Genomic DNA, 13,453 nt, shown 5'->3' with positions numbered 1-13,453 from the left:
TATTCTGATACAGAATCGTCGGAGACTGAACGTCCTTCGCCATCCTCCACCTCCAAGGATGGTCTTTAACCCTGAAACAGAAAACTCTACCAAAGGAATTGTTTACAAAACAGATTAAACTAGTAATCTGAACTTTACTCAGAGATGATATAACAAAGTGAAGATTCAAAATATCATTTTATTATTTCTAAAAATTTTTTTGAATTCAGGATGTGTTTTCAACATTCATATTATTGAAAAAGCATATTGAAGAGTCTAAGGGTGAATATAGAGCATATAACTTATTAAAAAATATAAAGTTATTTTTTTGAAATGATAAAAAATATAAAGTTTAATATTTTTTTATAATAGCAAATATTAAAGTATAATAAAATAATATTTTAATTTAAAAATTTAAAAATTACGGCTTACAATGTGTAATTTCGGTCTAAGAAAAGCAAATTGTTCTCTTGAGACACATAATATTAGACTAAAAGACTCGAAAATGATCCGATGAGTTTTCACAATCTATTAAATATAAGGATTTTTTTTTTTAATTTTTATCGATGGACAGTAAATCCTAAACTAAATTTATTTAAAATTAATAAAAAATTAAGAAAATTATTTAGATTTTTAAACGTATTTAATTGAATTCTTTTTAAATAAAAATTATAAACAAACAAAACATATAATTTAATTAAATTTATAAAATTTCGTGTAATTTAAATAGAACCAAACGAAGAGTTTCTGTTGGTACAGCTTAACATAAATTGCGGAACCAAACGGCCCTTAATGTCGCCCAGTTTCAATTTGTGGATCGCGCTCAAATTAAAATGAAGCTTCGTAAAGAAAGCATCCGCGGTTAAGCTTTAAGCCATGAAGAGAGGCTTTTCAGGGGAAAAACCATGCATAAATCCGCCGGCTTCGCGATCAAATCCTTTCGCTCTGTTGCCTATCATACGTCGTCCTGCACTTTGCCCAACCCATCTGCATCCTTGATTCATGAATTCACCCAGTTTTGCTACCAAAGAAATCTGCCCAGAGCCATGGAAGCCATGGACGCAATGCACAAACATGGAATTTGGGCCGACTCTATCACCTATTCTGAGCTCATCAAGTGCTGCTTGGCCCGCGGCGCCGTTGAACAGGGAAAACGTGTCCATAAACACCTTTTCTCTAATGGGTACCATCCTAAAAAGTTTCTGATCAATGTTTTAATCAGCATGTATGTGAAATTTAATATGTTGGATGATGCTCGGGAGTTGTTCGACCAAATACCTGAAAGAGACTTTGTGTCTTGGACCACGATGATATCAGCTTACGCTAATGCTAAGCTAAACGACAAGGCCTTGGAGTTTCTGATTTTGATGCTTAGAGAAGGTGTGAAGCCAAATATGTACACCTATTCTTCGGTTTTGAGGGCATGCGACGGATTATCTAATCTTAAGCAGCTCCATGCTAATATCATAAAGAGTGGGTTAGATTCTGATATCTACGTTAGGAGTGCTCTCATTGATATATACTCGAAATGGAGCCAGACTGGAAATGCATTGAGAGTTTTCAATGAGATGGCGACAGAGGATTTGGTTATTTGGAATTCTATCATTGCCGGGTTTGCTCAAAACGGTGATAGTGATGAAGCTTTAAAACTTTTTAAGAGAATGAAGCGAGCTGGTTTTCCAGCTGAGCAAGCAACGCTGACGAGTGTCTTGAGAGCCTGTACTGGGTTAGCTCTGTTAGAACTGGGGAGACAGGTTCATGTTCATGTCTTCAAGTATGATCAAGATTTAATCCTGAATAATGCCCTGCTGGATATGTATTGCAAGTGTGGTAGTTTGGAAGATGCCGATACTGTTTTCACTCGGATGGTGGTCAAGGATGTAATCTCTTGGAGTACCATGATTGCAGGGTTGGCGCAAAATGGTTACAGCAGGGAGGCGTTGAGGTTGTTTGAGTCAATGAAAGTCTCAGGCCTAAAACCAAACTACATAACCTTTCTTGGAGCGCTATTTGCTTGCAGCCATGCTGGGCTTCTAGAAGCTGGCTGGTACCATTTCCGATCAATGAAGAAGCTATTTGGAGTTGATCCAGGAAGGGAACACTACTGTTGCATGATTGATCTTCTTGGAAGAGCAGGGAAACTTGATGATGCACTGGAGTTGATAAATGAAATGGAATGTGGACCAGATGTTGCGACATGGAGAACATTGCTTGGAGCATGCAGGGTGCATCGGAATGTGGATCTGGCTATACATGCTGCCAAACAAATTCTAAGGCTTTATCCTCAAGATGCAGGAACCTACATACTGTTGTCTAATATTTATGCAAATGCTCAAAGGTGGAATGATGTTGCGCAAATTAGGAGGACCATGAATGACATGGGAATTAGGAAAGAACCGGGGTGTAGCTGGGTAGAAGTGAATAAGCAGATTCATGCTTTCATTCTAGGGGATAATTCACATCCTCAACTTGATGAGATCAACAAACATCTGACTCGGTTGATTCAAAAGCTTAAGGGAGTTGGTTATGTCCCAGACACTAATTTTGTGTTGCAAGATCTTGAAGGGGAACAAAGAGAAGACTCCCTGCGACACCATAGTGAGAAACTGGCACTTGTGTTTGGTTTGATGAGTTTGTCCAAAGAGCAAACTATTAGGATCAGAAAGAATCTCAGGATATGTGGAGACTGTCATCTCTTTGCTAAACTTGTAGCAAAGGTGGAGCATCGTATTATTGTGATCAGAGATCCCATCAGGTATCATCATTTTCGATATGGGGTATGCTCCTGTGGAGATTATTGGTAAGAGAAGATCAAGCATGGAGCTTTTGCTGCCTCCACCACAGAGCATTAGATGGATGAGAAGAGGGAAAGATAGAAGACTAACATTGCAATTTACACCTAAGAAACAATGAACAGCTCAAAAAGGTCATTTTCTAAGCGGATTGTCAGGCGATTGAAGACAGGTGTGCTAATTTGATAACCAACTGATGCTGCTAGACATGTAACCTATATGTATTTATCTGAATATTGAGCATAGCTTTGAGCCTCAATAGTAGTAATTTATTGAGATCTCAATAAAGCCCCATCAGATATAGTACAAACTTTGTCAAAACTTTCATACATAGACACAGGGACTGCAAAAATTGTTCTGCAATGAATTATCATAGCGGCAAGAAATGATATTTTGAAATTTTGAAGTGAAATGACATGAAGATGAATCAAGTGCATTGTGAAGCATTCCTTAAGGAAAAAAAGATACATTGTGCAGTACCAAGTTCAAATAGCACAAAACCAAACCCTAACAGTTCTATTTTTATCAGATTTGCCTGCTTATTGAGGACATATCTGAACAGTTCTTTTACAAGAACAGAAACTTCCATAACATGTGGCCTTGAAGATGGGGTTATCTTGTAATTCATCTTTAGCTTGCTTGCATGCTCAACTTAGAGAAGCACAAACTTTAATTACTGACTCGTGGATATCAATGTCTTTCAGGTGCTAAGCTTGGTTTAGGAGCTGCAAGGAGGTAGAAGACATGTTGGTTAAACTCCAAAACCACTGAATGGATATTAAGGTAAATTCGTAAGCATGCAAAGATTGACAGGAGTCAGCAAGGCAATATCCATGTTAGATTCCTAAAGATGGCACTCTTACAAATGCAGAGAACTATATGAATCCAAAACAGAATTCAGTAAGGCAAATTTATAATTACTAAAATAAATATTGATCCTCAGTCTTCCAAATCAACCCTATCACTCACTTCACTTTCTTGTATTAAATATACAAGGAAGAAAAAGAAGATGATAAAGACGCAGAATTATGATTTGGAGTTCGGCAGAAGATTTTGGTGGCCTTGGCTTCAAAGGTTAGCAGTAAATTTGGCATTAGGTTAAAGATGATTTTACACAGATTCTTAGAGGCTAGGTATGATTCCTTAAAATAATTACTTTGTTTAGATGAACCTTTTAATAAGGGTAAAGTTTCCATCAATTTGAAAACCTCCAAATTAATAGATTGTTAAGGTTTTGATATTCTACGTCACATTGCTTTACCGCATCATATTTTAACAAGCTTCCCTTCGCTTTTTTCAAATATTTTTTAGATTTTTTACCCCATATTTTGAATTGAAAATTTTATAAAAACTCAACTCAATTGATATTTTAATCAATTTTTTAATTTTAAATGAAAATTTTAATTATTAATCGCAACTAATTTTATAAAAATTTATTTAATTTTTCTTATAAAATACATTATTTCAAACAAAAGTTTATTTTACTTTTTGGCCATTTAGTAATTTGATTGCCTGGGTTTTGATTCTTTTATTCTTTATTTATTATTTTCACGCTTTTTATTGTTTGTTGATCTCGTGTAGATATAAATCTTAAATATTATTAATACATATTTTATTAAATAAGTAAATTATACAAAATATATCTATTTATATAATATTAATAAAATAAAATAAAATTACATATAATTTAAAAAATAAAATAATATTACATTTAAATGTGAATAGTATTTTTAACAAGTAAAAAAATATATTTAATTATTTGATAATTTAATTTATATATTAATTTTAAATGATATAATTTTATAAAATAATTTATTTTAAAAATAAAAAATCAAACTAAAATTGAATTCAACGGTTTTGGTTTTAATTCACAAGAGAAACAGTAATAAATTCCATTAATTTAAGATTTTGGTTTGATTTATGAATCGATTGACTAGTTCAATTTTTGATTTATTCAGTTTAATTTATGATTTGTTCGGTTTCATTTACGATTCAAATCAGACCGTGGACAAGTCTAATCTCGTACAGCATATGTTGAACTTTGGGTTATATATAATTATATATGTACCCCTAAAATGGAGATAAAACCTAAAAGCTGAGTGTTCGTTTTTGTTGGATCATGCCACTCTCTATTTCTGTATAACATGAAATAGAAATTTAACGATTGAAGTATGTTTTTCCAAGAAAAGGCAGAACATGATTGGAACATGGATTACAATCGTTAAAAATGATTGTAACATGTTTTCCCCAACAAAACAAAAACATGATTGTAACATGTTTTCTCAATAAAATAACAGAAAGGACATGATTGAACCATGGATCTTGGAAATGTATAGATGTTTGAATCTCAGAGACTGGAAAACTTTAACTATTCTAGAAATAATACTTCAAATGCCTAAATTAAAAATAAATAATTGCCATTGTCTAGCAATTGTAACAATAATTTAGAGCATTGAATTAGAAAAATGTGACATCGTAATCTACTTTTAAGTTCCTTGCTATCGTAACTAGGGATTTAAATCACCAACCAATAGAATTAGAATTAGAATCAACGGCCTAATCCCTGAATTTTCCCTTCGTGCCGAACTAGACCTAGATTTTTCTTTTTTCAATCAGCATAGCAACAATATGAGAAGTCTTGATCTTGTTTTAAGAAGATCGCAGATATAGGAGTAGGAATAAACTCAAAATCAAGATCTCATAATCTTTTTAAACAAATTTAAAGTTTATTGATTAAATAACAACTAGTTTTAACTCTTACGGGAAAAGAACTTCTAAAGAAACACATATACTTTTTTCCCCAAAAATAAAAAGTTCATGAGCCAAAACAAATCACTACCTATCAAACCATTTCACCTGCTAAATAACAAGTTTTAATCACTAGTAAACTGTCCTAAACAAATAATCCTGGATTTCCAAACACAAACTTGAGTCTCTCCCACTCCCACTAGTGTAAATGTAATGACTTTTCTCAGCTCCTGTGGGTCTCACCTCTTAAGTTTCTTCCTCTTTCATCTCAAAAGAAGAGCCAAAATAACATTAAAAAAATATCTAATATAAAAAGGGGTTCGAAGTTCAAACCCTAATTGAGCTAAAGTTTCGGATTCTTCTTTCTAATTCCAAGGCTTTCCGCTATTTGTGTCTGCCATAGTGCTTCATCGTCTCGGAAGGACTCAACTACGCTTGATCTCGGGTCTGCTGCATGTCCCCACAATGCGAATCAAGGCTTCCAAGGGTAGCTTTTTGAGAATTTCAACAGTATCTTCTATGGAGTGTCTAATCTTACCAGCAAAGCAAAGATAGCTTTCATTTCAGCCAAGGAGATTCAGGTCATTTCCTAAAGAAAAGTTCCCTCCATAGCCTCCCACAAAAGAGAGAAAAGGCAAAGCAAGAATAAAAGAATCAAATCTAAGTACATCTTAGACTTCTCCTAGGCCTCATTATCTCTAATGGGTGCTCTTAAAGCCTTAGTTCTGCACTTGATCATGTTACAGACATGCAAGATTGCTGCCACTAATGCCACTGATGAGGAATGGAAGACGGCCACTGCAACTTACACCAAAGAACAATTTGGGTCAATCACTATAGGTAACTTTTCTCATTACTAGTCCTACCATTTGGGTAAATGTTCCACCATTTCAACTCATACTGGGGCTTCATGTTCCACACATCTCGGTTCTAATTGAGAATGCAGAAATACATAAGTATGGTCGATTTCAGATAGGATGGGATTAAGTCTCGGCTAAGCTCAGTTGAGTTGAATATATACGGTTTTGCAAGTGTGTAATGGCCTTTTTGGTGTTGCAGAAGGAGCTTGTGGGTATGGTGATATTCACAGAGCCACCTATGGTAAGTATAGTGCTGGATTGAGTAGTATGTTGTTCAACAAAGGGAGTACCTGTGGAGCTTGCTTTGAGGTCAGATGCGTAGATCACATCTTATGGTGCCTGCAAGGTAGCCCCTCTATCATTCTCACTGCCACAGATTTCTGTCCTCCAAATTATGGGCTTTCAGCAGATTATGGTGGCTGGTGCAATTTTCCCAAAGAACATTTTGAGATGTCAGAGGCAGCATTCACTGAAATTGCTGAAAGGAAAGCCGATTTAATTCCAATCCAGTACAGGAGGTATAAGAATGAAATTACAAATAATTTGCAAAATAGTTACAATTAATAAGCAAACATTATTATTGCAATTTTATGCAGGGTGAAGTGTGAGAGGAAGGGTGGGGTGAGATTCACAGCTAGTGGGAGTTTTAACTTCTTACAGGTGCTCATTACCAACGTAGGAGTAGATGGTGAAGTGGTTGCAGTGAAGGTGAAGGGATCAAGAACAGGATGGATACCTATGGCAAGAAACTGGGGCCAGAACTGGCAATCCAATGTCAATCTTGTTGGACAGCCTCTTTCTTTTGAAGTCACTACTAGCAGCAGAACACTCACAGCTTACAATGTTGCACCAGCAAACTGGCAATTCGGTCAGACATTTGAGGGCAAACAATTCTAGCATGAAAAGCTTTCAAGTTCCAGTATGAAATGTGACGTCCAACTTGAAACTTTGATTTGAGACCCTGGTGGTGAAGAGTTCAGCAGTATTATCTTTAGCATACTTTTTATACAACCATTACTTCTGTCACTCAAATTTTCCTTCCATGCCATAAAGTTGTCCTTGGTCAAAAAGGGCGAGAAAGCTGTATAGAAAAGTTGAGAAGGAATAGGAACACAGGTCCTGGTTTTCTCTTTCTACGAGACATTATTTATTCAAAAGTTAATTAATAATGCAATGGTAATTATTACAAAGTTGGGGAATCTACACTCTATTCCAACTCCGAAGCTCCCCCGCTGCCCAAACAACCCCCAAATATTATTATTATTATTATTAATAAATACAGGTGTGTAAAACTTCAACTCTCTATAGACAATCCCTGCATAATGAATAAGGCTGTCTTTAAAGACGGCATACTTGGCATGACATATTAGCAAATTGAAAACTACTTAACAACACCAAAACCTTTTTTTACTCTCATACAAATGTTCGTGTGCTTGCACATGCAGGAAATGATTTTCTATATCTGACGTGCAAATTATGCAAGGAATATTGAAATGCGGGGATAGATAATAAGCACTAAGCAGCCAAAGGAGCGAATTTATGTCAGCATAAAGATGACACAGCAGTACTAATAGCTGCCCAGGGCAACATGATATGTGCAACATGAGCAAATAAGAATTTCTGCATCTATGTAGAATTTGAATTAATATTTGAATTAACTTTGACTTCCACCATCATGCAGGCTATCTTAAGTGGCTCAACAATCTGACGAATTTACGGTATTTACCTCTCCCATTGGCAAATGTAGATTACCAAGTTCACAGGCTATGTACCTCACAAGGAATGATCCAACCACATGCTGAACAGCTAGGGTAGAACCATAATCATAAAGGGGGGAAAATTGGTACATGTCACTCCTCTTTCTACACAAACTAAATGAGTAAAAGAGCCTTAGTTGAAAAAACTTGCAAGCTTTGAGCAGTAACAGAAGTGATAATGAAATCAATGAATGATGTGGCAAATAATCTTATGCGGTGATTAAAAGCCATTAGATGGCTCAGTAAAATACCGGTAATGTGAAAAATCAAACATACTGCAGAAGTAATCCCACAAGCTCTGGAAGAGGTTCAATGTTACTCCATGAGGTTCTTCAAAAGGCTTTACATGAATGAATGTAAAGATGGCTTATGCTCCCTCATCAGGCATAAAATGAAGAACTAATTCACCTTCCATCCGAGCTATTGCTTGCTATCATCTCATCCTCATCCTCCACTAAGAAATCCAGTGATTCACCATAATATCTTTGCGCATCCTGCCTTAGAATAGTAGAAGCACCAGATTCACCTAATGATTCTAAACCATTTATGAGTATTCTGAAGGTTGGCCTATCAGGTTCATATCCTATAGCTTTCATGAAATCATAGCACTCCATGGCAAGTCTAGGTAGGTTAGAATTTATCAATGTCGTCATCAGAGCACTAAACCCCTCAGTTTCACCAAGTAAATTACTTTCTGTTTTCAAACACGTGCACAGAAATTCGACTTCCTTTAAATACCCATTACTAGCCATCACTTGAATCATATCATTGTACAAAGAGAGCTGGGGCTTATACCAGTACTCCTTCTGAATATCTTCAAAAACCTGTGTCATGCAATGAATAAATCAGCAATTGCAACGTAGAAATCAAAAGGCTGAAGGTTGAAGACATCTTTTGAACTTTTTTTTTTCTTCTGAGAAAGAGAAAATTTTGCCTTGAACAAGATGGAAAAAACCTATCACACCCCGACTCTTTATTTTGACTAAAAACCTCACCTGGCTAGCTCAATGTGATCCACTTATTCTTGAAAGTTTGGCTCGCTGAGAAGCTTGTAATACCCGGCTAGATTCAGACATCGGAATTCCTACCGTCCGGGGGAGTTCGAGGATGTCAGAGGTCTCTGGAAGGGTAAGAGAAAGTTTTCTAAAATATTTTCAAGTGTTTTAAAGGGTTAGCGTAGAAAAGGATTGAGTTTTGAAGAGATATGGCCAAGGAGGCATTTTGCCATGTTCGGCCCCCTAAGGTTAAGTTCGGCCGCCTAAAGTTCCCTAGTTTCGGCCCCCGAAGGTTAAGTTCGGCCGCCGAAGGTTGCATAGTTTTGCATGCGATTCGGCAGCCGAACCTGAGGCGGTTGCTCATCTATAAGGGCACCGAGTGGCAGAAAAAGGAGGAGGTTTCTTCTCTCCTTCTGACCTAGGTGAGGTCTTGATCTCCTTAAAGTATTTTCATGGTTTTTCTTCAAATCTTTCACGGTTGTAATGAGTTTTACCCTTGTTTTGAAGAGTTGTGAGCTTTAAACAAGGTTTTGGAGTTTGAAGCTTTTGAAGCTTGGTTTCTCCATATCTTTGAGTTTGGATCATCTCAGCCTTTGTTCTTCAAGAGGTAAGTGTTGATCCATGGTTCTTATGATGTTTTTATGAGTTTTGTAAAGGGAAAAGGGAGCTAGGCATGAGTTTGCATGAGATGTGCATCATAGGGTTTATGAATCCTTTATGTTTGCTGTGTGTCTTGTGAGCTTGTTTGTTGGAGTTTAAAGTTATTTGAAGCTCCCTTAGGCTTGTTGAAGTGTTTATGCATGTTTTAGAAGGGTTAAATGCATGTGTTGAGGTCTGAACAGGTGATGGAGGGACTGACAGGCGTCCTTGTGCACGAAACTGAGTTCTGGCTAAACTCAGGTTCGGCCCCCGAAAGTCCAAGTTAGGCCGCCGAACATGCCTGACTTTCGTCTCTGGAGGAGACATTCGGCCGCCGAAAGTGCTGCCGAAGGTGCCCTGTCCAGCCTTCCTTTGCTTGTTTTGCATGCATGTTTTGTGATGTTTTAGAGGGTTTTTGGAGAGATGTTCATAGTTATGTTAGAGTATGTTTGGTACCTCATTTGAGTCCTCCACTGTAGGATTGGACCCGAGGAACCAAGGTGTTTAGCAGTAGTAGCTGTTTCAGAGGTAGAGGTAGCCCAGAGGTAGCCAAGTAGAGACTACAGGTGAGTGGAACTAACTGTACTATTTTACATTCAGAAATGACACGAATCTAGCATGATCCATGCATCATAAAATGCCATGTTATGTATTAGGTTGTATTGCATTAGATTCCACGAATATGCTGCATTGCATAAGCTGATATTTGTGTGGATGAATGTTGGATGATCCTAAGCCCTTGATAGAGCACAGATACAGAGTTGTGGCATGAGATAGCCATACCAGGTCGCCCCTGGTTAGTCCAGGTCGCTCCTGGTACTATGAGTGAGACAGCTGGGCTGTCAGATCAGAGCTCAGAGCAGTCCAGGTGAGGCCTAATCGCCCCTGGCACAGTTGGACATGTTATGATATGAGTTACTTCAGAGTAGTCCAGGTGAGGCCTCATCGCCCCTGGCACAGTTGGACATACTATTATGTATGTAGAGGGCTATGGTGACAAGTTCATCCTTGAGATGATATGTTTGTGATGTGATGCATTTCATGAGAGCATGTAATGAATGAACTGTTTTTATTGTTCCTCCTCACTGGGCTCTAGAGCTCATCCCACTCCCTTGACCCCAGTTTTGCAGGTTCTGAGAGAGCTAGGAGAAGTCAAAGTCAGCAAAAGTACAGAGGACAGTTATGCATGAATGTATGTTGTAATAGGATAGTGGACATGATGTAATTGAAAGATTAGTTGTAATGTAATAGATAGATATGTACTGTTACTGGATAGACTTATGCTTTCCCTAGTGTCACTGCTATAGTGTGATGTGTGATTCATCCCTTGTACACAATCCTGTTTTACGTTTCTTGATGAGAAATGTGTGAGTTAGGCTTAATGTATGGCTTCGATGAGATACCAGTGGGATGTGTTACAGATTGTGTGAATCCCTGGACCACAGCAGATAGTAGTCCCTGGTACAGGCCCTGAGGGCCATTTCAGATTGACATTTCTGAGTAGCAGTGGTTAAGCCTACAGAGTTTTACAGGATTGTTGAGTATCGTTGTATCATGTATGGGATTTATCAGGTACACAGAGAGTATAGTCGGCTTGCTACGGGTCCCGGCGGCCTTAAGCCGATCTGGATCCTAGTGCCAGTAATGGTTCGGGCCGTTACAGAGGGGTACCGGTTTCCGGGTCGTTACAAAGCTGTTCTTTTAGCTCACAGCATTGATATCTTAAGAGCCCAAATTGAAGGTGACTCTTCTGTGACTATCAATTCGCTGTTGGGTAATCCTATTATCTTGGCTATTCAAGCAGTCCCATGATATCACTGTTTTTTCTAGATTTTTACCCGAGTATTGTTTTTATCTTTGTTAAGAGAGAGGCTAATGTTAGTGCTCACAAACTTGCTGGGAGGATTTTATCGGACCCTGTGTTCTGAATTAACTCTCTCTTGCAATTTGATTTTTTATTTTATCTGTAATTCATTCCTTGCCATCTAGATGGCCTGTCAATGAATATATCTTTAATAAAAAAAAATATTTTTTATTTACCTACTGCACTCTTCGATTATTATTTTAACCAATTACAGTTAATATAATTTTCCGATTCATCTGTATACGGATTTTATATGTAAAAATTTACAAATAGATTAAGTTTACCATTAAGTTTCATATCACAATTATTCATTAATGAGTTTAATAAATTGTGCTTGTTAATAATAAAAAGAAATTAAGGATACAATATGGTCAATAGATTGCAATGACATCTCTCACTTCTGCAGGGACAGATTAAACGCAATAGGCCAAATCAAATCGACCATGTTTATAGTAGGCTAGTTGCAAAGATCATAATCCCTATGCTTGAATTTGATAGTAAATTACAATTCCCAATAGATAAAATAACAAATGACAGACTAAGAGATTAATAGAAAACCTGGAGGGCCAAAAGGCAGTGATTCTGGCGGATGAGTTCTCGGAGAACTGCCAACATATCGAGCTTCAGCAAGCGGCTGAATTTGGAGCGGATAACATGGCGGAAAGAGTGGGAGTTGTCGGCGTTGTTGTTATTGTAGTAGTAGGATCTTTTCAATGCCTGGATGGCCTGGATAGCTTCGATGCTGAGGTTCCTACCTTTCTGCAAGGGCTTTCGATTGTCTCCTCTTCCTTTCGCATAAACAATCATACTTGCAGCTCTTCTTCTTCTCCACACAAATGTTGTAGCCAGTGCAATGGATGCTGCTGGTATTGATGACGTCACCGTCATCTTTCTCCTCCTTCCCTAATCCCTGCTTCTGATACAGCAAAATGGCAAAACTCGCCGTTTAATTTGTTGGATAACACATTGGCAATTTCTAATACGCCATTTGCTGATGTGCTTGTATAAATAATATAAAATTACTATTCAGTCCCTAAACCATGTATAAATTTATTAGTTAATTTATTAATTTTAAAAATATATTAAATATTTATGATATTTTAAAAATTTTATTAATTAATATTTACATTAATTTTAACTATTAAAAATTTTAAAATTTTATAATTTTAAAAAAATTATTAATTAATTTTTAAAAATTTTTAAAAATTTATTAATAAATTATTTTATGTCAAGAATATTTTAAATTTTTTTTATAATATTTAACTATAAATTTAATGAAAAATTAACTAATAATTTTTTTAAAGTGTTAAAAACACTTTTCAAAATTATGAATTAATTAGTAAAGTCCTATACCATGAAAAATAAATAATAATTTTTTATAAATAAATAAATCTCTTTTTATATATAATTTATAAAATTTTATTTATTTTAATTAAAAATAAAATATTATATTTAAAATAATAAATAAATACATGCAGACTATTCACGTAAATAATTTTACACATAAAATACTTTATACACACTTAATCGAATTAATCGAGTCATATAACAACAAAGTACAATTCTAGCAGTTTGTTAAAATGCCTAAACTGCATGCATTATTATACTTCACTTACACTTATAGTAATAAAATAAACGGCTCATCTCGTCTCGTCGTGACATTCTTTTAAATTCTATGTCATTCCATTCCCACAGGGATAGAGAATTCGTCACTATTTTGACTATGCTATGTTACCGCCGAAGAAGTCATAACAGGAGAACACTCATTTTGAAATTAGGAATGTCAACGGGTAGGGTACCCGCGAAATTGAGGGTACCC

The 13,453-nt window shown here is 36.2% G+C and overlaps 3 protein-coding genes across 7 annotated transcripts; 2 read left to right on the top strand and 1 right to left on the bottom strand.

Annotated features, from left to right (window-relative positions):
• The first annotated feature begins 729 nt into the window (after positions 1–729).
• On the top strand, positions 730–7,402 carry LOC110601010 (pentatricopeptide repeat-containing protein At2g03880, mitochondrial). The gene is made up of 4 exons (XM_021737982.2): positions 730–2,943; positions 3,476–3,671; positions 3,768–3,845; positions 5,923–7,402. Exon 1 carries the CDS (start codon positions 885–887, stop codon positions 2,781–2,783), a length of 1,899 nt encoding a protein of 632 aa, XP_021593674.1. The 5' UTR covers positions 730–884; the 3' UTR covers positions 2,784–2,943; positions 3,476–3,671; positions 3,768–3,845; positions 5,923–7,402.
• LOC110601012 (protein THYLAKOID ASSEMBLY 8-like, chloroplastic) lies at positions 5,628–12,614 on the bottom strand. 5 transcript variants are annotated; one of them, XR_002485754.2, is made up of 4 exons: positions 12,193–12,614; positions 8,388–8,960; positions 6,670–6,857; positions 5,628–6,317 (listed from the first exon to the last, which is right to left on the bottom strand). XR_002485754.2 is itself a non-coding variant. In XM_021737984.2 (2 exons), the coding sequence occupies exons 1-2, from the start codon at positions 12,520–12,522 to the stop codon at positions 8,541–8,543; spliced, it is 750 nt and encodes a 249-aa protein (XP_021593676.1). In that variant the 5' UTR covers positions 12,523–12,614; the 3' UTR covers positions 8,259–8,540. The 5 variants fall into 5 exon arrangements, 1 of the variants encoding a protein (XP_021593676.1); XR_002485753.2 differs by having other exon boundaries at positions 5,628–6,857; XR_002485757.2 differs by lacking the exons at positions 5,628–6,317; positions 6,670–6,857 and adding an exon at positions 7,985–8,250.
• On the top strand, positions 6,175–7,566 carry LOC110601011 (expansin-A16). The gene is made up of 3 exons (XM_021737983.2): positions 6,175–6,359; positions 6,579–6,897; positions 6,976–7,566. Exons 1-3 carry the CDS (start codon positions 6,221–6,223, stop codon positions 7,274–7,276), a joined length of 759 nt encoding a protein of 252 aa, XP_021593675.1. The 5' UTR covers positions 6,175–6,220; the 3' UTR covers positions 7,277–7,566.
• Positions 12,615–13,453: the final 839 nt, after the last annotated feature.

This window comes from Manihot esculenta, chromosome 15, assembly GCF_001659605.2.
Source record: "Manihot esculenta cultivar AM560-2 chromosome 15, M.esculenta_v8, whole genome shotgun sequence".
Classification (NCBI taxonomy): Eukaryota; Viridiplantae; Streptophyta; class Magnoliopsida; order Malpighiales; family Euphorbiaceae; genus Manihot; species Manihot esculenta.
This window is presented reverse-complemented; position numbering and strand designations above follow the sequence as displayed.